The sequence below is a fragment of the Pongo abelii genome, chromosome 13, assembly GCF_028885655.2.
Source record: "Pongo abelii isolate AG06213 chromosome 13, NHGRI_mPonAbe1-v2.0_pri, whole genome shotgun sequence".
Lineage (NCBI taxonomy): Eukaryota > Metazoa > Chordata > Mammalia > Primates > Hominidae > Pongo > Pongo abelii.
The window spans coordinates 21777025-21803477 of record NC_071998.2 but is presented as its reverse complement, the minus strand read 5'-3'; the positions used below and the strand labels follow the sequence as shown (position 1 = coordinate 21803477).

General features: G+C 38.1%; 1 protein-coding gene across 3 annotated transcripts in view; it reads left to right on the top strand.

The window, feature by feature from the left end:
* The first annotated feature begins 1032 nt into the window (after positions 1-1032).
* RECK (reversion inducing cysteine rich protein with kazal motifs) overlaps positions 1033-26453 on the top strand; it is an 87949-nt gene continuing 62528 nt past the window's right edge. For 2 of the 3 annotated variants that reach the window (XM_009244274.4, XM_024252559.3), the window contains exons 1-4: positions 1033-2768; positions 17640-17698; positions 23342-23416; positions 24636-24672. In XM_009244274.4, the coding sequence (XP_009242549.3) occupies positions 2669-2768; positions 17640-17698; positions 23342-23416; positions 24636-24672 (271 nt within the window). In that variant the 5' untranslated portion in view covers positions 1033-2668. Of the gene's footprint in view, positions 2769-17639; positions 17699-22358; positions 22393-23341; positions 23417-24635; positions 24673-26453 lie in introns of all 3 variants that reach the window. The other variant, XM_024252557.3, reaches the window with a different exon arrangement.

Sequence of the window (26453 nt, the reverse complement as noted above, 5' to 3'; positions counted from 1 at the left end):
AGATACATGTTATTATACCTTTGTCTAAACCCACAGAATGTACAACACCAAGAGTGAATCCTAATGTGAACTGTGGACTTTGGTTGATGATGTGTCAATGTAGGCTCATCAATTGTAACAAATGTACCATTCTGGTGCAGGATGCTGACAGTGGGGGGAGGTTTACATATGTGGGGGCAGGGACTGTCTACCTTCTGTACTTTCCACTCGGTTTTGCTGTCAACTTAAAACGGCTCTAAAAAATAAAGTCTACTTTGCCTCAACCTCCTGCCTCAACCTCCTGAGTAGCTGGGACTATAGGCACGCACCACCACACCTGGCTAGTTTTTGTATTTTTAGTAGATACAGAGTTTCACCATGTTGGCCAGGCTAGTCTTGAACTCCTGACCTCATGATCCACCCACCTTGGCCTTCCAAAGTGCTGGGATTACAGGCATGAGCCACCGCGCCCAGCCCCTGTCAAGAGTTTTAATGCTTTCCAGCAGCCACACATCAAATGATTGCCATCAGGATTAGACAACTTGAAGAACTTACCCCAACTGCCAAAGCCTACATGCGATTCTACATCTCAATGTAATTATTTACTTTTTTTTTTTTTCTTTTGATTGAGATGGGGGTCTGACAACGTTGCCTAGGCTGGTCTCAAACTCCTGGGCTGAAGTTATCCTCCCACTTCGGCCTCCCAAAGTGCTGGAATTACAGGCATGAGCAACTGCGCCCAGTCGCAACCGTTAATAATGATAGCATCATGACTCTTTGGCCCAGTGACTGTTTCAATAGTGGTACTATTACTCTCAGAGGGGAATTGTTAAAATAAATTAAAATGAAGGCCAGGTCTGCAGAATTCCTGAGCAGATAGTCAATTTAGTCCTCGTAAGTGACCTTAAACTTACTTGAGTTAATCTATTTCTTGCAAATGCATATATTAAAGAAAAACAGAACAAGCTTAACCAATCAGAAGTAGTCCACAAACTTGTATAACTAGAGGCTTTTTAGTGGGATAGACCAAATAAGGCAACTTTATAACTGTAACCAATCAAATATTTTCTTTTTATTACTTTCCCATTCACTCTGTAAAAATCTGCTTCTTCGACAGAGCTGAGCCCCAGAACCACTTCTGGTTTGCAGCTTCTCAATTCATGAATCACCGCGTGCTGAAATAAACTTTAAAATTTTATTGTGCCTCAGTTTACCTTATACACAGAAGCAAGAGAGTCATCAGAGCAGATGTTTTAGATATTTTAACTTATTCATGTTTTCCTTTTGTAAACTCAAAAGAGAGAATAAATGTAAGAGCCCAAAGACATAAAAAACAACTTTAATATATGGATTTTGTTTAGAACTTGAAAAATTGTAAAAAGAAATCATGAGACAATAAGAAAAATGTAAATAATGACTGGATATTTAATAATATTAAGGAATTTAAAAAATGTTTTAAGTAATTTAGCCCCAGGTGTCTTCATGAGAATTTAAAACGGTGGTCATGCTTTTTCAAAAAAGGAGGAAAAAGGGTTTAATTCAGGAACACACAGAGAAAAAAAGAGACAATGAATTAGCTTTGCTAGCCAGTGGCTTAAACATTCTCCACGTAGCTGCTGGGCTGATGGGTGGGGTGGGACCCACTTCCAGCTTGTCTCTTGGACAAAGTCTATACTTCTCAGCCGGATATTCAAGGCTCTCCACATCTAGGTATACAAGCGTTCTCCTATCCTCTTTTCCTAGCAGGAATAGGTGCTTAATAGTAACATCAAGGCCAGGCACAGTGGCTCACGCCTGCAATCCCCGTACTTTGGGAGGAGGAGGCTAGGGGATTGCTTGAGGCGAGGAGTTCGAGACCAGCTTGAGAAATATGGTGAAACCCCTTCTCTGCAAAAAAAAAAATATATATAAAAATTAGCCAGGCGTGGTCGCCTGCGCCCGTGGTCCCAGCTATTCAGGAGGCTGAGGTGGGAGGATCGCTTGAGCCCGGGAGGTGGAGGTTGCAATGAGCCGAGATCGCGCCACTGCACCCCAGCTTGGGCGACAGAGCGACTCTTGTCTAAATAAATAAATAATTTTAAAAGTACATCAAAGACACATTGAGGCTATATGTGCCAAAGAGCTTTAGTGATGAACCCTTGTCAGGGGGCCGTGTCTGCGGGAGGCCGAAGGATCCCGGGTGACATGCTTTCTTTGGGTGCGAGGCAGCGTCTCGGCAGAAAGAATATTGCGAGTATTATTGAGAGTACGTGAAGGAGAGAAGCCCCTTTGGTTCGGCCTTGGACTAAGCCCTCGTTCTCAGGTGAACTTGCAGTGTGATCTAGAGTAAGGTCAGTCTCCTCTCTCCCTTCAGTGGCCCGAAACCTCAGGAGGTGGCAGAGGTTTTCTAATGATTCTCCCAGCTCTGACATCCTCTGACTTCACTCTGGTAGAACGTGGGCTGGTGGACTCAGGGCAGAAGCCGACACACAGTTGGGCCATAACAAAGAGCCCTGGTACGGGGCACGTTCCCGCCCCCGGGAGGTTTTGGAAACATTGTGAGGCAGGGGGCGGAGCTTGAGATGGCCGCAGCCAATCACCAAAGGACCGGCCGCTGGGGGCGAGGCCTCGCGCGGGCGGTGGCGGCGGCAGCGGCTGCGGCTAAGCTGGGTCCGAGCATCCCACGGCTTTGGAGCCGCCCGGCCCGGACATGGCGACCGTCCGGGCCTCTCTGCGAGGCGCGCTGCTCCTTCTGCTGGCCGTGGCGGGGGTCGCGGAGGTGGCAGGGGGCCTGGCTCCGGGCAGTGCGGGTGAGTAACCTCCGGAGCAACGGTTCGAAGCTGTCGGGAGCGGCCGCCTCAGCGCTCCAAGATGGCGCGGGGCAGGGGGCGGGGGTGCGCGCGACCCCCAGACCCTGCCCACGTCCGGTGACCCCGAGACCCGAGGTCTCAGCGCTCCAGAGGCGGGTGCCGAGGCGGGGCGAGTGAGGAACTCTCTCCGCCCCAAGATCTTCTGGGCGGTGACTCGGGTTCGAGGCCTTGGTCTGTCACCCACCGACACGGGCCCCCTCTTCGGCACTGACCCCTTCGCTTGCCTCTGGTGCTTGTCAGAAAAGGGTGCGATGCCCCCGCTCGGGATCGTCGCGAGGTTTGGATGGGATTTCGGATACGCAGCCGCCCTACCGCGGCCCTAGTTAGTTATTGTTACTTGTTACTTGACCCGCACTTGGTTCATAACGACCTTGGTGGCGGTGAGCACTGACGGTCCCCACAGCCCGCGTGGTGGGTCCTGGACTCGGGCAGGAGACATTAAAAATCAGTAAACCCTGCCCCTCGGGGGCTGGCAGGCTTGAGGAGAGGAATTCTTGCTCTACAAGAACTAAACCAAGGATGGATAGGAAACTGTTAAGTGCTTATTGATTGCTTCCCACTTGCTGGCCTTTTGAGTGCACGCCGACTCCTTCCCTCCAAAAGCTCTCTCGGTAGGAGATGGGGTACAGCAGGAGCTTGAAGTAACTCGAATTCAAGACAGAAATGTCCAGAGGAAATGAAGGGCCAGGTATGAGTGCACAGAGGGAGAGAGAGGACATCGACCTAGGATGAGTGGAAAGTGGAGTGATTCCCCCTAGCTGTACTAGACATTGAAAGATGGCTAGGATGTGTGCATGCAAAAGTGGTGAAGTGCATTGCTTACAGGGAGACAGGGAGAGACACCTAAAAAAAATAAAAAATAAAAAATAAAGCAAAGTCAGCCGGGTGCGGTAGGCTCACGCCTGTAATCCTAGCACTTTGGGAGGTGGAGGCGGGCGGATCCCTCGAGCCCAGGAGTTCGAGGCCAGCCTGCTTAACATAGTGAAACCCCGTTTCTACTAAAAATACAAAAATTAGCCGGGCGTGGTGGTGTATGCCTGTTGTCCCAGCTACCCGCGAGGCTGAGATAGGAGGATTGCTCGAGCCCCGGGAAGTTGAGGCTGCAGTGATATGCCACTGCCCTCGGGAGTGAGACCCTGTCTCAAAAAAAAAAAAAAGCAAAGTCAGTTCCAACAGGGGTATTAACTATAGCTAGGTTTCAAATTTAGCTGTAAACTATCCCAAAGAATAAAAGAGAAAATGCTGTGTATTCTTGGCTAAATCAGATTACTTTCCTAGGCCCCATTTTTCTCCCTGTTAAATTAAAAGAGATTGAACTGAAACACTTACAAAATTATGAAATACTAGTTGTCCGTTCTCCTCCCACAACCAGTCCGTTCTGCAAGAGGTAGTACAGTGGAGTGGTTAAGAACAGTAAGCAAATTACTTAGCTTTAATCTTTTTGTGCTCAAATAGCCACATTTATTATAAATGGTACCTCACAGATTTTATTATGAGAATCGAGGTAATACATGTCCAGCATTTAGCGTAGTAAGCAGTTAAATATTAGCTATTAAGTATGTTCGGGAAATATTGCACGTGGTACCCTGTCTTATAAATTCACAAAACACATGAGATTCACAATAAAGGGTCCAAGGATTCCTGTGGTAAAATAAACAAACAAACAACAACAAAAAAAACAAGAAACTTTTTTGCCGGGGGAATGGCAGTGATTGCTAATGAGTATGAAGTTTCTTTTGGGAGTAATGAAAATGTTCTAAAATTAGATAGTGGTGATGGCTACACAACTCTGTGAATATACTAAAACCAACTGAATTGTACATATTAAAAGGGTTAATTTCATGGTATACAAATTGTAGCTCAATAAAGTTGTTAAAGAAAGAAACTTGTTTGCTCATAAAATTCTTTTTTTCTTCATAACACCTAAAGGGCACTTCAGAAAATGCTGGGTTAGTTCATTTCTAAAGGCCCTTCTAAGCTCTAAAAGTTCATGACAACATAATAGTTTGCATTGTTTGATTAAAAAAAAAAATTCCAAGTTTGATCTAAAAGTGAGACATGTTCCTTATACTAAATTCTAGGAAGCATGTATTGCCTGGTTCCTTACTAAAGGACATTGAGTAATATAACGGACAAAGGCTTCCACTGTGAATTGTAGAAAGTATAGAAAATGCTTTTCAATCCTAAACAGAATTAAGAACACAATATAAAATTGTATTTCAGTGAAGGCTTTGCTTGTATTCCTGCTCAGTCTTCCTTCCCTTCTTAACTGCATCCAAGATTGGGTACTTCTGTCTGCTCTGGTATAAGGCTTTGCAGGTTATTGACCCCCTCTATTATACAACTTTGCAAATCTTATTACCTTGATTATTCCTATTCCTGGGGGATGGAGGTGTGAAAGTGAAATGACTTGCTCAATGATTTTCTCTTTGGAGGATGAGAAGGGACCCTATCCTGCAGTATCAGCATCGTGTGTTATGGCACCTGATAATGGCTCTGTTTTTATGTAAGTTGCTTTGTAATAGTACAAAAGAGGGAAGGATATAACCTTAAGGGCCAGGTTTCAGTAAATTGACATTTAAGGAATTAGGTAATAGTAAACCTAGAATCCAGAAGAAGAATGTAATGAATTTTAAGTTAGAAAAAGCAAACGCCTATCTGGAGCAAAGTAATAAGAAGCAGATTCTCTTACCAAAGAAGTATCTTGGCCCACACTGTAGAAAGAGCTAGGATTGGTGATAGACCAGATATGACAGTTTATTCTGGTATGCAGCTAAAAGTTTCTGTCTGGCATCCATAAATTTAAGCAATCTTTCATTAATCATACTTTTCACTCTGTGCCACTTGTAGAAGAAAATGGGAAGAGGTCAAGGAGGTTATTTTTATATATTATAAATGTGGTTTTTAAAAGAACAAAAGAGATACTGTGAGGTTTGTTTATCCAAAAAATACTATATGAGTACTTATTAAATGTCAGGCACTGTTCTAGGTGCAGAGCTGCTGCTCCAAGGAGCTTACATTCTAGGAGAGAGGCGATAGACGATAAATAGATAAATATATAACAAAATGATTTCTAGGTATGATAAGGATGCCATGAAGGAACTAAACCAAATGGCTAACACAGAGAATTGTGTGAGAGGAGTGTGAGTAGTTCTTTATGTAAAAGAACTTCAAAAGAGTTTATAAGAGCTGCCTCTTTGAGAAGGTAAAGTTTAGAACGGAGATCTGAAGGCTGAGAAGGTGGTGGGTATTCTTATGAAAGACAGGGGTGAGGTCCAGGAAGTGCAGAAGCCTTAAGGCATAAGGAACAAAAGGTTATATGGTTGGAATGTAGTGACCGACAGAGTATGCTAGGGCTAGATGGTGCAGAGCCTTGCAAAAAACCACATAAGGATTATGGATTTTATTCTGTGCACAGATAGAAACCAATAGAGTTTTAAGTAAGAGTGGTATGATTTTATTTCTATTTTAAATCAGTCTTGCTGCTGAATGAAAAAAATTATTGTAGTGGGGTAAGAGTACAAGCAGGATGACTAGAAGGCCATTGCAGTAGTTCAAGCAGGTGATAAGGGTTGACTCGAGTAGAGTGGTGTGGAGATAGGAGAGGGGATATTTAAAATATATTGCTGATGGATTAGATGTGGGAAGTGAGGGAAGAAGGAATTAAGGATTACTCATAGGTTTTTTTTTTTTAATCATGAGCAATGTAATAAAAGTTGATGCCATTTACTGAAGTAGGGAAGATGGAGGAAGAGCATTTTGGAGGAGGGTTGGAAGGTAAGGAAAGGAGAGAATAAAAAGTTCTATTTTTGTACATGTTTAGGATGAATATTAGTAATAATTGCACTAGGGCCATTGCTTATTAAGCCAAATTCCATACTTGTGAGTAATCCATTTAGCAAATATTTATTAAGCTATTAATACTGACAGACACTGTGATAGGCAGAGGTATAAAGTGGTAAGCAAAAATAGAGGCTTAAGTTTAGTGGGAAATTCAGACAGGAAATATCACCCCAAAATGTATAATACCTACATGGCTAATATTGTGTGGTTATATTAGTACATACCTATTTATATCCTAAATCTGAAGAATATATTTGAGGAAAAAGCATGTGGTTTCATCAGGTATATAGCATATAGTATGATGGATGCTGTAAAGCACATAGGTAACTTGAACAAGACTATAAGTGGAGTATTAAGAGATGTGTTCTGACCATGAGATAATCGGGAGCTATACTTTTAGATCCTTTGTTTAGAGACGGGAGCCCTGCTGCAGTGGGGAAGGGAATTATCTAAAAATACTGACTGTTAGCCTCTGGGAAGAGGACTTCAGAAGAGTCATTTGCTTTAGTTGTTTCATAATGATGAATGTCTAGGTTACAGCTCTTTTGACTCTAAGGAACAAAACCCAAAATAAGTCAGGATTAGGGGGCTGGTTATATAGCATTTAACAGGAAATCACATGGAAAGCCAAGGGTAGGAAATTCAGCACATCTCTACCTCAGGGACTGCTACAGGAACTAGAAAGTTGACAGGAACCAAGATCGACAGGAAATTAGACTTCCCATGTGTTCTTTTAGAGACAGTCTCTATCTCACATGGCTTCTCTCTGTGCATCTCTTCCAGTTTCCTCTCTCCCTCAATCAGCTTCCTTTTTTTTTTTTTTTTTTTTTTTTTGCACGTAGTTTCCACACCCTCATAAAATGTCAGCTTCCCGGCCTCCTCAGCTCTTCTTGACCTTATAGCTGCAGAGCCCACCACCAACTGGCTGCCTGCCTCTTACCTGAGTGTATGATTTAGTCCAATTTATCTTTTGATTTAAAAATCATATGATGTTTTCTAAGTTATAGGTGAGTTACCATATGAAATATGGTACTTAAATAGTATTAATATAGTGAGAGAAAATTTTTTGTACTTTTTTCCTGTTAAAAAGGCATTGTATAACTGTAGGATATTACTACTTTTTTTTTTAAATAGGTTTTGGGGAACAGGTGGTGTTTGGTTACATGAATAAGTTCTTTAGTGGTGATTTCTGAGATTTTGGTGCACCCATCACTACAATGTACCCAATGTGTAGTCTTTTATCCCTCACCCCCCGCTCACTCTTCCCCTGCTGCCACCAAGTCCCCAAAGTCCATTGTATTGTTCTTATGCCTTTGTGTCCTCATAGCTTAGCTACCACTTGGTAAATGAGAACATACAATGTTTGGTTTTTCATTCCTGGGTTACTTCACTTAGAATAATGGTCTCCAACTCCATACAGGCTGCTGCAAATGCCATTATTTCATTACTTTTTATGGCTGAGTAGTATTCCATTGTGTGTGTGTGTGTGTGTGTATACACATATACCACATTTTCTTTATCCAATGGGCATTTGGGCTGATTCCATATATTTGCAATTGCTAATTGTGCTGCTACACACATATGCCACATTTTCTTTATCCACTTGTTGATTGATGGGCATTTGGGCTGGTTCCATATTTTTGCAGTTGCTAATTGTGCTGCTATAAGCATGCGTGTGCAAGTGTCTTTTTCATATGACTTCTTTTCCTCTGGATAAATATCTAGTAGTGGGATTACTGGATCAAATGGTAGATGTACTTTTAGTTCTTTAAGGAATCTCTCTACTGTTTTCCATGGTGGTTATACTCATTTACATTCCTACCAGCAATGTAAAAGTGTTCCCTTTTCACCACATCCACTCCAACATCTGTTATTTTTTTATTTTCTAATTATGGCCATTCTTGCATGAGTAAGGTGGTATTGCGTTGTGGTTTTGATTTGCATTTCCCTGGTAATTAGTGATGTTGAGCATTTTTTCATATGTTTGTTGGCCATTTGTATATCTTGTTTTGAGAATTTTCTATTCATGTCCTTAGCCCACTTTTTAATGGACTGTTTGTTTTTTTCTTGCTGATTTGTCTGAGTTCCTTGTAGATTCTGGATATTAGTCCTTTGTCAGATGCATAGTTTGCAAAGATTTTCTCCCACTCTGTAGGTTATCTGTTTACTCTGCTGATTATTTCTTTTGCTGTGCAGAAGCTTTTTAGTTTAATTAAGTCCCATGTATTTATCTTTGATTTTGTTGCTTTTGCTTTAGGGTTCTCGGTCATAAAGTCTTTGCCTAATTCAATGTCTAGGTGGGTTTTTCTGATGTTATCTTCTAGAATTTTTACCGTTTCAGGTCTTAGAATTAAGTCTTGATCAATTTTGAGTTGATTTTTTTATGATGTGAGAGATGAGAATCCAGTTTCATTCTTCTACATACAGTTTGCCAATTATCCCAGCACCATTTGTTGAGTAGGATGCCCTTTCCCCACTTTACGTTTTCATTTGTTTTGTCGAAGATCAGTTGGCTGTAAGTATTTCGCTTTATTTCTGGATTCTCTATTCTGTTCCTATGTGCCTATTTTTATACCAGTACCATGCTGTTTTGGTGACGATAGCCTTATAGTATAATTTGAAGCTTCCATTTGAATTTTAGGGTTGAAATTCAAATTTTAGGAACTAGAATTGTTTTTTCTAGTTCTGTGAAGAATGATGATGGTATTTTGATGGGAATTGCATTGAATCTGTCTATTGCTTTTGGCAGTATGGTCATTTTGACAATATTGATTCTACCCATCCATGAGCATGGGATATGTTTCCATTTGTTTCTGTTGTCTGTAATTTCTTTCAGCAGTGTTTTGTAGTTTTCCTTGTAGAATTCTTTCACCTCCTTGGTTAGGTATATTCCTAAGTATTTTATTTTATTTTTTTTGTGGCTATTATAAAAGAGGTTGAGTTCTTGATTTGATTCTCAGAGTGGTCACTGTTGGTGTATAGCAGTGCTATTGATTTTATACCTTGATTTTGTATCCTGAAACTTTATTGAATTCATTTATCAGATCTGGGAGCTTTTTGGATGAGTCTTTAGGGTTTTCTAGTTATACAATCATATGATTGGCAAACAGCAACAGTTTGACTTCCTCTTTACCCATTTGGATGCCCTTGATTTCTTTCTCTTGTCTATTTGCTCTGGCTAGGACTTCCATTATTCCTTATTAGTCAGTGAATCTAATTTTTGAGCTGAGCACTGTGCTAATTGTACCAAGAAGCTTACAATCAATCTGGGGATACCAAGAGAACCCACATGAAATGATTAGAGAAGAGTTAAGTGTTAAAGTTTCCAACTCTCACTAGAATGGTAGGGTCTTAAATAACAAAAACATCAACATGGCCTAGAGTTGTTGGAGAAGAAAGGCTTACTAAGAATTAAGATGATAGTTAAGCCTTGCAATATATTTGGAGTCAGCAGGAAGTGGGCATCAAGCATTTCAGGCAGAGGACTGTGTTCTAGGTAAGTGTAGATTTTCTTTGCTAAAAGTAATAGAAGTTTAGGGAGGGGAAGGCTAGAGAAAGACTTTGAAATTTTAGAATTGGAATAGCAGGAAGCCATTGTAGGCCCTTGATTAGAAGAGGAATGTCATGAAAGGTCTGTTAAAAAAAGTAATCTGGCAGTCATATTGGTACTACAATTGACTTAATATAATTGGCTGCTGCGGCAGTGCAACATGAGGCAAGCAGTGGAGAAGGATATATGTAACTTGCAAATGATTCGGGAGAAAAACAAAATATGTATCTATCCATACATACATACAGATAGATACGGCAGTATGACAAGATGTTAGCAATGTTGAATTGAGGTGGTGGGTATGTGCTTAATCCTCTCACTATTTGGCGCTTCCTTGGCTGACTATATACTTTATGCAGATATACCCACATGTATATTTTTAAAGGGTTAAATGTGACAATTGCATGAATGTATTTATAAGTTAAAGTTGCAGTTCTCATTTAAATGTTTTTTAAGTGATTGTCATTTTCCAAGTTGTTTTGAAAATTAAAATTTGATTAAAAATAAGATTTTACATTAAAAAAACAGATTTTTAAATTAATTTTTTTAATTTAGAATGACCTTTTTCCAGTATCAACTCAGATTTAGTTTTTTTCTCCTGAAGTGTGTAATACACACTCAGTGCACGTGCACGCACACACGTCTATGTATGTATATGTGTGTGTATATATATATTTATACACATACACACTGTTTTAGTTGTTCTTTAGGGAGACATTAATTAGAGGGAATCTTTTTTTTTTTTTTTTTTTAGGAAACAAGAATTGCTTTTCATTAACCAACTGAATTATAGCTTTTGTGAGACATCTGTGGCAAAATCCCTTTTAACTTCAAAAATCCTATAATTCTATGGATATTTCTTAGTTTTGGATTAGGGTGTGTATTTGTTTTTTTAAAGCTAGTTGGCTTTAGAAGCTGCATTTTTCTGCATGTGGCTGGAGCATGTGCTTCCTGCTTACTTGCCTGTCTTTAGTATACACATGGCCAAAACCAGCAGCTGAAACTAGATGTTTCTAATTATTGGATGATTCCGCTTGCATATTTTCAGGCTACACTAATACCTTCTTAAGCCCAAAAAATGTGGTCTTTAGTAATCAATTTTTAATTTTTATTTTATAATCACAGACTATTGGAATAAGAATGCAAGATACGACACTCATACTGATGTCTTTAATGAAGATAACACCTGTGTTTTTTATTTTCATCATAGCAGTATCACATTTTATTTTGAACTGTTCCATCTTCATCTGTTCAATTCCATTTTATGAAAATAAGCAGAGTTTTAAACTATTATTCTTGAAGAATATATTAGGATCAAATTATAAACCCAGAATATATCTAGAATTCATTATCTTCTCTTATAGAAAGCATTAGGCCTGGGAGAGTTTTGTTTTGTTTTGTTTTTTTGTACTGTAATAGTTGAATGACTCAATCCCTTTTAGTTGCTCTGAAAAAGATAAAGACCCTTAATTGCCACATTAATTGCATTTGAATTCTTCTCCCACTGATAACGAAATCATATGAATGGATGTCTATTTGTAGACATTTATTTCTTGAAAAATATGCAACGTTAAAGATTCTAATAAGCTTTAACTATTTCAAAGGAAGAAAAATGTGTGCGGATACAATAATGGCTAAGGGTAAGAAGAGGGTGTAGAAAATGTGATGGAGCAGAGGTCCCCTGTCCTGTTCGTGGAGAGTGGCAATGCCCTCAAGAGAAGACGTATGCTGTTACAGAAGAACATTTGGTTGGAAGAAGGAAAGAAGTTATTACCAGAAGACTTTAGGCTGCCCTCTTTCATCCCATTTTGTCAGAAGTATCAAAAAGTCTTTTGGAAAGACTAGAAGGAATATATGCCAAAATGTCAACAGATGTTGTGGCAGGACAGTGGAAATATAATTTTTCTTTTTCTTCTTGTTTTCCAAATTTTTGAGGTTTTTTAAATGAAAAAAAGAATTATTTTAAAAATTTAACTTTGAGGGATACTCCCCTATATATTTGACCTTCACCATTAAATTGGAAAAAAGGCTTTTATAGTTATATTTTTAGTAAGACCTCTGTTAGTGGAGTTTTAATTATAACACGTTTTGTGTTTCTGTTCTAAATAGACCTTTGCTCCAAGAAATTGTTTTTCAAAAATCCCTAGGTCCAAATCAGACTCCTGTCTGCCTGATTGTTTACTTTTTGCTGAGCCTTTTTCTGTTTATTGAGACCATATGTTATCCTGAATTATCTTTGCTTACAACCAGCAGGATTTTCTGCCCTCATATGACCTTTGTGTTAGAGGCTAGTAGTAGAAAGTGCCAACTTCTAGAGCTCTTCAAAAGAGCACATCAGTGTCACTCAGGAGAGCCTTTTTTCCTGACTATCCTCTCAATCTAATGAGGGTAGGGACATAGCAGAGTCTTAGGAGATGGATGTAGTTTGGTGTGGCATTGCAGAGGAGTTGTTATAAGAAAGCGTCGGCCAGGTGTGGTGGCTCATGCCTGTAATCCCAGCACTTTGGGAGGCCAGGGTGGGCGGATCATTTGAGGCCAGGAGTTCAAGACCAGCCTAGACAATATGGCAAAACCCCATCTCTACTAAAAATACAATTAGCCGGGCATGGTGGTGCATGCCTGTAATCCCAGCTGTTAATACTTGGGAGGCTAAAGCACAAGAATCACTTGAAGGTGGAGGTTGTAGTGAGCCAAGACTGCACCACTCCACTCCAGCCTGGGTGACAGCACGAGACTCTCAAAAAAAACGAAAACCCTCATGAGTGCTTCGGTCCTGCCTTGTGTTAGCCCTTCATAGAAAGTAACTACAGCCTTACTACAATCAAGGCACCTTTTTTTTCTTCTGAAATGTAGTGAAATTTTTGTGTGTCCTTCAGAATTTTGTAAACCAAATGTTTAGAACTTCAAGACATGTTTTGACATAGAAATAGTATTAGAAAGCCAGTCTCAAAAAAAAAAAAAAAGAGCTAGCCCCCAAGTCTTTTATGAAACTGAACTGTAGTAATATGGCAGTAACATCCTAGACCCTGTCATTGTTTTATGGAAAAGTGATTTCCAGTTTAAAACTTAGAAACTTGGTTGGTAAGATCTGAAGAGGACTTCTTTTATTCATTTGTTTACTCATTCATTTCTCCTCAATACCAATCCTACTTTTCAATAAAATAAGTTCTACTTTTATCTAATATGTATACTGAAGTTGTATAGATTTCATCTGAAGAGAGGATTATGTTGCATACACACGCACAGACACACAGGTTGAATATATATAAATATAAATATATATATATGTAAAAACAGGTGTTTTAAACCATTGTACCAGATCTACCTGCCTGAAATGTAGTATTTTTCTCCCCTGTGTCTTTTGACTTGCTAATTCTAGAGAGCTGCTGACCATTCCAACTCTATCCTCTTTTCAGTCTTCTGTGCTCTACAACAGTTACATGCCTCTGATGATTATCGCTATAGCCAATTTATGAATTCCTCTGGAGTCATAATGCTGCTTGGCAACCTTTTTCCTTTTCTCTAATTTGACATTTCTTTCTCTAAGTTGATGAAGCAGTGTTGTTTTGAACACAGGTTTGAGAAACATATTTATAGTTGTTTCCTTTCTCTATTTTCCAAAGTGGCTGTTTCAGACCTCTATAATTTCAACTCAAGCCCCCAACCCTATCTCAGCCCTATCTATTTTCAGATCTAATCACTATTTCACTGAGAAAATGAGGTGCTGTCAATTTCCCTGTTAATTTATCGGTGTCCTTGAATTCTTTACTCTTGTCTAGATTTTGTCCTACTACCAGATGCTAACCTGGGTGAAGTTAGGGAGCATAACTTTTGTTCACTATTGTGTCCCTATTCCTAAACACAGTGCCTCTTTTAAAACCCACATGCCCTTCCAGGAACCACCTCATTTCTCTATATTCTGTTTTCTTCCAACTGGATATAATATAATTCAGTTCTGCCACCCAGAATCAGCATCTACCCCGCAAGTTAAAGGGCATGGTCCCCAACAAGATTGCCCTTAATCCAGACACTAGCTTCAGTTCAAGGGTCCCCAGGCCACCCACACACTTTTAACCAACTGGCTATAAATCCAGGGTTCCCATGACCCCCTCAGGTTCAATAATTTGCTAGACCAACTCACAGAACTCTGGGAAGAGCACTATACTTTAAATAATGGTTTTAATATAAGGGGTACAATTCAGGAGGACCAGTCAAATAAAGAGCCTCATAGGGTGAGATCTAGGAGGGAATGCAGAGCTTCTGTGTCCTCTTACGGAATCAGGTGCATCATCTTCCCAGTACATCAATGTGTTCAACCAGGAAAGCTCCACTGAGTTTCTATGTCCAGAGTATTGATTGGGGTTTCATTACATAGGCATACTTGATTGAATTATTGGTCATATGGTTGAGATCAATCTGCAGTCCCCCTTCAATCCTTGGAAGTTGGGAGATCAGGTTGATACCATGTGGCTAAAAGCCCCAGCTCTTTAAACACATGGCTGTTCTCTCTGGTGTTGCCAGCCTCCATCCTGAAACTATCTAGGTCAGGGGTGTCTAATCTTTTGGCTTCCCTGGGCCACACTGGAAGAATTGTCTTATGCCACATGTAAAATACACTAACACTAATGATAGCTGATGAGCTGCAAAAAAAAAAATTCTCGTAATGTTTTAAGAAAGTTTACCAATTTGTGTTGAAACACATTCAAAGCTGGGCCTGGGCCACATGCAGCCCATGGGCCACCGTTTGGGCAAGCTTGATAGGTGAGACCATGGGTCACCTTATTAGCATAACAGAGACACTCCTATTACTCAGGAAATTCCAGTGATTTAGAGTCTCCCTCCCGGGAACCAGGGAGAAAGGCCAGTCAAATTATTTATTATACAGTGTTCTACAACTGCTCAAAAGTAGACTTCCTCAAAAGAATTGTCTGTATTTTCTTGAATTCTCTCTTGAGCTCACTGCAGTCAGGCTTTTGCCCTTTATTTCACATTGATAACATTTATTTAAGGTCATCATCAATATCTTTCACATTGCTAAATACTGTGATCAGTTTGAAATCCTCATTACTTGATAGCAGTATCTAACATGGTTAACATCTTCTTGAAACATTTTATTTGGCTTTTTGGACACCATTCTTTCTCTTAATTATCTTCCCATACATTGACCACTCTCACCTGTCTCTGAAGGATGGAATGCATTGCTCAGTTCTCAGATCTTTTCCCTCCCCAGATGCCATCATGGCTTTAAATATCATCTACATAGTGTGTCTCCCAAATTCCCATCTCCAGTTTGGAGTCTTCCCGAACTCATATATTCAACTCCCTACTCAGTATATTATTTTAGATATATAATAGACATCTCAAAATTATATCTAAAACTGAATTTCTGATCCTCTCTCTCTCTCTGAGATCTCCTCCCTTAGTCTTTTCCATTTCAGTTAATGGTATTTCTAGATATTTCTGTTTTCCCACTTTCTTGGACCAAAAACCTTAGTCATTCTTAATTCTTTTTCTTCCATATTTCACTTCCAATCCATTAGCATATCCTGTCAGCTTTATATTCATAATATATCCAGATTCGGACTACTTAATACCATCTCCACTGCTGCCACCCTAGTTGAAGACACTACAGTCTCTTATCAAGACTACTGCAATAGCCTATTAGTGTTTCCTCCCTTACTCCTGTGTATTATATTTTTAACACAGGAACCGGAGTGGTCTTTTTAAAATGTTATTCTGATTATGACATGCTGCTCAAAACCTGTGGGTGATTTTCCATCCTTCTCAGAGTAAAAGCCAAAGTTCTTACCATGGCCTATAGAGACCTATATGATCTGGTCCCCCTCTCTGATGGCATTATGTCCTACTCTACCCTTCAGTCATTCTTTTCTAGCCACACTCTTTGCTCTTCTTTGAACACACCAGAAACTTTGCACTTGCTGTTTCTGCCTTTTGGAAAATTCATTGTGGCTTGTTCCTTTACTTTATGGTATCTGCTTGAGTGACACCTTTTCAGTGAAGCCTTCCTAGCCTGCCCTTTAAAATACCCACTCACTCCCACACCACACACATCCTCCTTACTCTTTAACTTGGTTTATTATTGCCATAACATTTACCACCATTTCACATTTGTATTCTCTCTCTGTCTCCATATATATATATGTATGTGTATATATACATATATAGTTTAATATCTGCTCTTTAAGTTTCAAGAGAACAGAGACTTTTGTTTTTTTGAATGAATGATCAAAAAACAAGCTAGTACTTAAGCTAGTACTTAAGCTGCTCATAAAAATTTTTTAAGTTAATAAATATCTTGGAAGAAGTATTCCCTGTTTCTTTCCAGGGATAGTGCCTTCTCTTATACACTTGGTTTTATCCCCTTTGGAGTCCTCTTGAGACTTGTTCTGTCAGAGGAAAATTAGCTCTCTACTGCTCTTTTCTGTCTATAAAGAAGGTCAAGTCTTTTCCACTCTGAAAAAGGGGGAAAAATCTTGGAACCTTGCATCTTTGTATAATTACTACTCTTTTTCCTTCCCATCGTTGCTAGACTTCTTATGACTCTATTTTTGATGTCTGTACTTACTCACCTGTGGTTTACTCCTTAATATCATTCACTTCTACCAGTTCCATAGAAAGTACCTGTGAAGCTCACCAAGGGCTAATTAGTAAACCCATTTCCTTTTTTCATTCTTCAGTCTAACTTGACTCTTGTGGTGCATGACACTACTCCTCCTGTGATGCCACTCTCACGGTTAACCTACCTTTCTGACTATTCCATCTCAGTCTCTTTCCTTTCTTTCCATATCTCAGATGTTGCTCTTCTTTAGAATCTGATGCTATGTTCTCTTCTCACTAGAAACTCTCCCTAGACAATATCATTCATTTCCATATACTCCTTTATGCTGATGAGTTCCAAATGTGGATCTTTAGGCTTGGCTTTACCTGCACTCCAGGCCTGAATTTCTGAGTTTACTGGAATTTCCATCAGGATATTCTATAGGAACCTCAGATTCACACACTCAAAACAAAATTCACTATCTTTTTGTCAGTTGACTTTTTATTATTGGTTTAATAATAGCTCTACTCCATATGGTAATTGTAAGGATTAGATAAGAAAATGCATACAACAAACTTAGTCGAATTCTGGGACATAGAAAGCACACACTAAATAGTAGCTATTATTATTACATGACAGTCTCCCCTATTAGACTGCAAGCTTCTTGAGGACAGGGACCGTGTCCTCAAACCTAACACTGTCGTTGACTTGTAATAGGTGCTCAGTAAAGGTTTGTTGAGTTAAAATGAATAATAATAATCATCATCTACTGAATAAATGGTTTGTGTAACCATCTGAATTAGCTTAGTCATCTTGTTTAACAGTGGAACAACATTTGATGTTTATTTTTTCTCCCTAGGTGCATTGTGTTGTAATCATTCAAAGGATAACCAAATGTGCCGTGATGTATGTGAACAGGTAAGATTACATAATAATTACAGAGGCAGCCAGACACAGTGGTTCATGCCTGTAATCCCAGCACTTTGGGAGGCCAGGGTGGGAGGATTGCTTAAGGCCAGGGGTTCAGGACCAGCCAGGACAACATAGCAAAACCCCTGTCTCTAAAAAATAAAAATAAATAAAATTATAGAGGCTACTAGTTATACAACTATTTATTAAGTATAATTGTTTTTGGAGAAGTCTGTTGGATAGTACCTTAACTGATTGTCCAGGGTTCACATCACCAATAATGGGCAAAGTGACTGTCTGCTGACATGATACACTGAGAAGGAAAATATTATAATTGCATAATTTGAATTATGAAGAAATAGTCGGGCAAACCCAGTTTGAGGAATATTCCTCAAAACATCAACGCCTGTACTCTTTAAAAATGTTAGTGTTATAAAAACAAAGAAAGGCTAAGAAACTGTTACAGATTAAAGGAAACTAAAGAGATGTGACAACAAAATGCAATATGTGATCCTGGATTGGATCCTGGAATGAAAGAAAATTGCTATAAAGGACATTATCAGGATAAATTGGTAAAATTTGAATATAGACTGGATATTAAATAGTAGTATTATACCAATACTGTGATCCTGAATTTGGTGATTATATTGTGGTTGGGTGTGATGGTGTCCTTGTTCTTAGGAGATACATACTAGGATTTAGGAATGAATGAACATAATGTCTATAACAAATTCTAACATAGTCCTTCAAAATAATAGTATGTAATAATAATTTGTGTATATATAGAGAATTAAAGCAAATGTTGCAAAGTGTTAAGGATGGGTGCATCTTGATGAAGACCATGTAGGTATTCACTGTACTATTCTTAAAAGTTGTCTGTAGGTTTGAATTTTTCTGGTTGAACCTGTTTATGAAAGTTCCACGAAGCACTACCCATTCATAAAGCCCTACCTTTCTTTCAGGCTTGGTCATGTATGTCTAGCCTTAGCACTCGAGAAATAATAGTCTCAATCATCTTTTAGAGGAGTCTTCAAGTAATAACCTGGATCTTGTTATTTTTAAAACTGAGAGAACTACTTAACTGGGACTATAACTTCTCATAAGTAATAATAATGTAGACGTAGAAAGATTTTGCAAGATACGGTCTGATTATAAGACATGACACTGATTCAGCTCATCTAAATGGCTACCGGAGAATTCAGTGACACGTCAAATCACTATTGCAAATTAAGTTTGCTGCACATTTACTGCCAGAAGAATAGCTTTTTAAAGCAAAAATGGCCCCTCGATGATGTCATAAGGAAGCTTTTAAAGTAGCTCTGCTACTTTGGGAAACATGACTTACCTGACATTTCACTTTGTTTCTTGCTTTTTCTACTGATGTTCTATAGGGTGAATGATTTTTAGGAGATATCTTGTAATGAGGCACCAGCAGCAGGCAAGGTCTAATTTCTTAAAATCTGGAATGCTAGGAATTATATAACTTAGCAAATTAATTGAATACTATAGTCACCCTAATAAAGAATATTCTTCCCCAACCAAGTTCTTAACTAATTGAGAAATAAGGCAGATAGGTCCAAAAATATTACTTTTATTACTAGTTACACAGATGTCGAATGTGACTTTTATCTCTAGGCACACACTAAGTGACAGAATTAGACTTACTCCCAGAGGAGGAGAGGTAAGGGATGTGTTACATATGTTTACTTTCCCCTGCCAAACTCAATGGTCAGCTAAGTCAGCCATCCTGATCATGGGAGAAGTGTATCGGGGTGTGGAGAGAGACCAGGGCTGTTAAAACTCATAGAGCTCACTTCAAAGAGAAGGAAATGCTGTGAGTGAGGAATCATTATTTCTTCAACCAGTAGGGAATGCAGACAGGATGGAGTCTTGATGACATTTAGATTTTGAACTGAGTAAACAGCATTCTTGATGACTCTAGGAGGTTAGGGAAAAGATTTGGTTTGACGAGAAGGTGAGCTGTTGAATTATCAGTGAAAACCACTATGTGAAGATAGGGATTTGGAATTAAAACTTTTGGAATTGGAATTTAGGTAAGAAGTCAGGGCTGGTAGCTTATGATATTCAGCAAAATACGTGTGATGGTTTACAGTGAAGCTGTCAACAGTGTCAGATGCCAAAGAAAAGTCAAGGAGTTTGACATCTGAGAAAAGGCCCTTAGTTTTTTTTTTTTTAAAAAAAAGCCAATTAGTGGAAATTTTAAAAACATCTCCCTGCAGCAGGGATTTTTGTTTGCTTTGTTTATGATGAATTCCTTGGTGCCTAGAACAGTTAAAACAGTATCTAACACTCAAAACTCTCAATAAATATTTCTAGATCAACTGGAACAATGGAGCTAAAAGTCACACTGCAGGCATTAAAAATTTTTTAATAAAAATATTTACAGTTATGTGATTTTTCAGACTTACAAAAATGTATTCAGTTTTTGTATATGTCTTACCTGTATATATTATGAATTCCTTGAATATAGGGATCGTGTCTCATTTGCCTATGTTGTATCCATGTCCCTGCTCATGCAAACTAATTAGTTAATATTTTTGAGTTGATTGGTGAAGAAATGGGTACAATGAAAGGAAAAAGCTGGAAAAGTTAGTAATGCAGGAAGTAAAGATTAGTTTCGAGATGAAAGGTTTTTACTTGTTTAAAGACAAAGGAAAAATGAGTTATGACAGAGGAAGGAGATAAGTATGGGTAAAAAACTTCTCAGAATTCAAGATTGTAAACCCTATGGTCTGATAATTTCTGCCTTGAGTGGCATACAAGTTTGGTTATTAAATTTTTTGCTCTGAGATGATTTGTATAATTATAGTATATATTCTAGTATGTATTCTGAATAAGCATTCGTCTTTCTTTTTAAGTGTGATTACTAGTTGTTTAGCAAGAAAAGTGACTTTATATTCAAGTCTACCTTATTATCTGAAAGTTTACATAGTATGTGCTGGTTTATTTAAGCTAAATGTATTTCTAATAAGTATGTGTTTATCAGTTTAATTCATTCTACTTTATAGGATCATAATTTTAGAGGCAGAAGGGACCCAATAGATTATCTAACTTTTTAATTTTGCTTATTAGCTATTCAGGAAACCAGAAACTGGGACCTAAATTTTATTTTACACTTCTCCCTAAGTGCCATGCCCTTTACTATACCCCTTTACATGCATTATTTCATTTAATTCTTACACCCAGCCCTTGAAAGAGGTATTGTCATTATTTGTATATTATAGGTAAAGAAATTGAAATATAGAAGATTTAAATAACTTCCCAAGGCCCCAAGCCAATTAGTTGAGGAACAGGGACTCAAACTCAAATGTGTCTGATTACAAAGTCCATACCCTTAGCCACCAGGATATAACTACCTCCTATGAGGCCAAGTAATTTGCCCAGTGGTATTCAGAGTGTATTTCTAACTCTCAGTTCTATATTCTTTCGATTGTTCTAACCTGTTTCAAGTGCTTGTAGGTTTTTTGCCTTTTTTGTTTGTTTTTGTTGTTGTTGTTGAGGGGAGATGGAATTGCAGGAAGAAGGAATGAGTGAGAGAGCGTAGCCTTCCCTGTGCTTTTTCCTAGTCTGCTACCAATGTTATATCTTTCGTTTTTTCTTCCTCTTTCTCTTTTTCATTCTTTCTTATCTTTCATTGTTGTCTTTTTCAATCGATTTTTCTTTTCTTTCACTCTTCCTTTTATCTTTTTATAATAGAAAACTTTAAGTGTATACAAAGGTAGAGAGAAAAGTGTAATAAACCCCCATATTCAGCTTCAATATTATTAAGTCATGACCACTTGTGTTTTATTTAAATCTCTTTTTACTTTCCCCACTATATTGAGGCAAATTTATGTAGCAGCAAAATCTCAATTGTCATATTATTTGATCCATAAATTTTCAGTTTGGAGCTACAAATGATATGTCATTTAAAAAAGATAACCACAATACTGTTATTACTTCTTTGAAAATGTAATATTCAAAAATCTAATTATTCAGATTTCTTAATTATTTTATAAGGTTTTTTTAGTTTGGATCAGAATTCAAGTGATATATATGTATTGCAGTTGGTTATATGTTTTTTAAATATCTTTTGATCTGTAGGTTTCTCCTTGCAATTTATTTGATGATTAATTTGATCATTTGTCTTATAGAGTTTCCCATAGTCCAAACTTTGCTATTCACATCCCCCTGGTGTCATTTAACATTTTCCTCTTTTCTCTGTGTTTCTTAGTAATTGGCAGTTAGATTTAGAGCAGAGCTATCCAATGGCACTTTCTACAATGATGAAAATATTCTAGACCTATATGGTAGCCACTAGCCACATGTGCCAGGTGAACACTTGAAATGTGCTTAAAGAGACTGAGGAACTTTAACTTTTAATTTTATTTAGTTTTACTTGATTTAAGTTTAAATACCCACACATGGCTAACAGCTACCTTAGGAGCCAGATCCAGAGACTTAGTTTTGTTTAAGTCTTCCCCAAAAAATGTCTCTTTTTGTGATGTTAACAGTCATTGTGATAATTGTCTAAATGCATTAATTCACTAGGCATTGCAAAATAGTGATATTCTATCTCTTTTCACTTCTTAATTGTAGTTGGTAGTTTTGGAGGAAAATGGCTAATAAATAAGCTAACTGGAGATAAATCCTTTTTCATTGTCCATAGCATTCATGGATTTTACCGTCTCAGCTATTTGCAGGTAATCATGAAGGTCTGTCTGATATGTGTAATGATTTATTATTTACTGAAACACCGAATTGTAATTGCATAACGTCCTATTTGGAAGTGAGCCATTTAGCTTGGTGAGTGAACCTTTGTCAGCTCATCAGCATCAATTAAAAGAAAAAACAGCTTTGTTTCTATCTTACAGCATTTTATGGAGAATTTATATGCCATAATGCTGTTTACGAATTTGATCTTCACCAGTATCACGGGTTTGATGACAGTCTATTTTTCACTGTTACCAGTTGACTAAAAGCAATGTACAGAACAGTTTAGAATAAACTTATCTTTTTTTTCTTCCTTCTCTCGCTCTCTAACCCCCAGCCTCTAAACAGGTTGGTAGCCTGGGTTTCTCCACTTTTTTTGGTCAATAGAAAAGGGTCTAGACTTGCTGTATTTGGACTTTTCTTGCTTATTTGCGAAACTAATCAACGCTTTTTAAGAAATGTTACCTCAGCTTAACTTAGATCATTCTGAAGGTTTTCCACTTATAAAAGGAGCCAGGCACGGTGGCTCATGCGTGTGGTCCCAGCACTTTGGGAGGCTGAAGCGGGCGGATCACTTTGAGCTCAGGAGTTCAAAACCAGCCCTGGCAACATGGTGAAACCCTGTCTCTACAAAAAAATACAGAAATTAGCCAGGTATTTGTGGCTCATGCCTGAGGTCCCAGCTACTTGGGATGCTGAGGCTGGAGAATCGCTTCAGCCTGGGAAGTGGAGGTTTCAGTGAGCTGAGATCACACCACTACACCCCAGCCTGGGTGATAGAATGGGACTCTGTCTTAAAAAAATAAATAAAATAAATAAAAAGGAAGTTGGAAAATATTCTAGACTACTGATAAATCTAGAGGATAATAAGTTTTACCTCTTCTTATTTCTTATAGAAAAATGCCACAAAAACTTTTTTTTTTTTTTTTTGTCAAATAGATTTTCTCCTCAAAAAGTGAATCCCGACTAAAACATCTGTTGCAGCGAGCCCCAGATTATTGCCCAGAGACAATGGTAAGTCTTATTGTAACTTAACTGTAGAAGCTTCTGTCTAAATGAAACTATCCGATGAATTACTTTCAGAGTTAGCAAATTTTTAAATGTGATTGGAATTTGTGGTCAAAATAAAATGTTAAGTTTAACTTAAATACTTAAAAAAATCTTCATATAAATTGCTAGATAGAATATTGTTTTTCTTCTTTTATTATCCTATGATATAGATCTAAAAACAATCTTAAATATAAATGTGTTCCTGTCTTTAAATTTCATTATAGTATTTTATCTGGGGTCAGGCGCGGTGGCTGACGCCTGTAATCCCAGTACTTTGGGAGGCTGAGGTGGGTGGATTACCTGAGGTCAGGAGTTCGAGACCAGCCTGGCCAGCATAGTGAAACCCTGTCTCTACTAAAAATACAAAAATTAGCCAGACGTGGTGGCACACGCCTGTAGTCCCAGCTACTCCGGAGGCTGAGGCAGGAGAATTGCTTGAACCCAGGAGGGGGAGGTTGCAGTGAGCTGAGATAGCATCACTGCCCTCCAGTCTGGGCGGCAGAGTAAGACTCCGTCTCAAAAAAAAAAAAAAAAAAAAAAAAACAAAAAAACTGGAACTTAGAATTTTATTTATTATTATAGTTTGACTAATTTATGAAAACTATAATAACCAAATCTATTTATTTTGATTTTAGAAAATTGAATTTGGGATAAGGGAAAATATATGATTTATTAACTTTCAATTTTCTGACGTACTGTAGATATATTGCTTACCTATCTGAATCAGGTAACTTAAAAGGTCTCTAATACTTGGGCTGTCCTCAGTGTTTGGGATGCTCATGTGCTAGACCAAGAAAGTGTGAGTTTGTTTGCAAGAGCCTCTTTAGATATGGTGGCTTGTATTATGTGAAGGGGGAAATAAGATGATGATTAAATAGTTCTGACTGACACATTCCCTTTAGTCTTCAGTTTTGTCTATAGGCTTGGAAACAGTGATTTCAGTAAGTATCCTGAGTAACTAGACTCATCGTTAATGCTCTCAGATGGGAAAAGAACAAGGAATATTTCTGTATCTCAGCTTTGTTCCCGCCGAATAGCTGATTGATGTGCCTATAGTTCTAGAACATTGACTGTATAGACATAGCCATAATCAAATTAGCTGTACATAATTTCTGTAGAAATTAATTGTCATATTTAGGAACTGGTTATCTACATAAAAGCCTTTTATTGGTTACACTTTTAGGTTGAAATTTGGAGTTGTATGAATTCATCTTTGCCAGGTAAGCAATAAAAGTGGAACATTTAGCACTGAATTTTAAAAACTTACTGTGTGAATGTAAAATTGATGTCATTGTCCTGGAACCTAATTTATTCTCTGGAGTTTCTATCCTCTCTTTCCCTTCAACACCTACATTTTTTTTTTTTCTAAGACACAGTCTTACTGTGTTGCCCAGGCTGGTCTTGAACTCCTGGCCTCAAGTGATCATCCTGCCTTGGCCTCCCAAAATGCTGAGATTACAGGCATGACCCACCATGTCCAGCCCAAATTTTCAAATACATAATTTATTCTCACTCACTCAATCCTTAACTTTGTTCTCTTGTCTCCACTTCTGCCATTCTACTGAAACTAGTCTTTGAAAGATTACCAGGATCTCTTGGTTCCTAGATCTTAGGGCTCTTTCTCAGTACTACTGTCTTTGACTTTCTTGAAACACTTGATATTATTGATTACTACCTCCTTATGACTCCACCTTGGCCTCAGAACCTATTCTGCCTTACCTTTTTTTTGCAGATGGAGCCGTAAGGACTATGGTTATTTCTGTGTGTGGTCTTCTTCCCTTCTGTCTTCACATTCACCTTAGTAATCTCATTCCTTCCCAGAACTGTTAACTAATCAGCTCTGAGAAGGTAATTCTCAAATCTAAATCATTGTTTGTAACTTCTAGATATCTTTGTAGACATCTCTACCTGGATCTCTGCATCCAGGTGCCATCTGAAGCACAAATCCAAAATCAAACTCTTAACTGCACCTCTTGTGAATGATACTAGACTGGAAACCCCCAAGTTATATTTTACTCCTTGTTCTTTCTAGTTCCATTGACTCTCCCCTTGCAAAATTACACCTGTCCTCTCTATTTCTAGTTCAAGTCTTTATTCTTACACTCTTGGGATAGAATATTATAATAACCTTATAACTGATGTTTCAACACATTATATCTTTCTTTCCTATCCTCTTCAAAAATAATTTCTCAGAGGATATTCACTTCCATCAGAATAAAACCCAAACTCTCTAGCCTGGCACTCATGATCTCCCAGGATTACAGCCTATTTTCCAGCCCTGGATAGAGCCAATTTCTTGAAAAAAAAAAAAAAAAACTTATACCTTATGTATCTCTGAATTCTAGAGGCTATCGCACTGTTTAAAGTTTGTATTTCAAACTGGTTGCCTTTCTGAAATTGCCCACCTCCTTGCCTGTCTCCTAGTTATCCTTGTACCCAGCATCCTTAGTATCCTGTAATTTTCTACACACACACACACACACACACACACACACACTCTGTTGCTAACAAACTGTAATCTCCCAAATAGGATAAATCATATATTTTATTTATTCTGTAATTTCATAGCCCACATAACACCTAACAGAGTGCCTTGTACATAGTGGGAGCTTAGTAAATATAAATGCTTGTTGGATAATTTAATATGTTCTAAGAGGCCACTGGATACCTGTAAACAGCAGCATACTTCATTATGATATAGCAAGTCACAGAGTTTATGACCTATGTTGATTCCATTTAAAATTCTTTCCAACATGTGAGGAACCTGAATAGCAAGCAGCAAAGATTTAGAAGAAACTATACTAGGCAATGAGGCTAGATGTGAATTTGTTACCCCTTGTACCCTTAAGACACATAGAGATAAGCTTATAATATGCAGTATTTTTAGTCAATTTTTATAATTGGGGTAGTTTATTATATTTTGAAAGCTTTGTCTATCTGTGAACCATTTATTTGCCTTGTTTTACTTTTTAGCAGAATGCTTCTATTTGTTGTGTGAAGT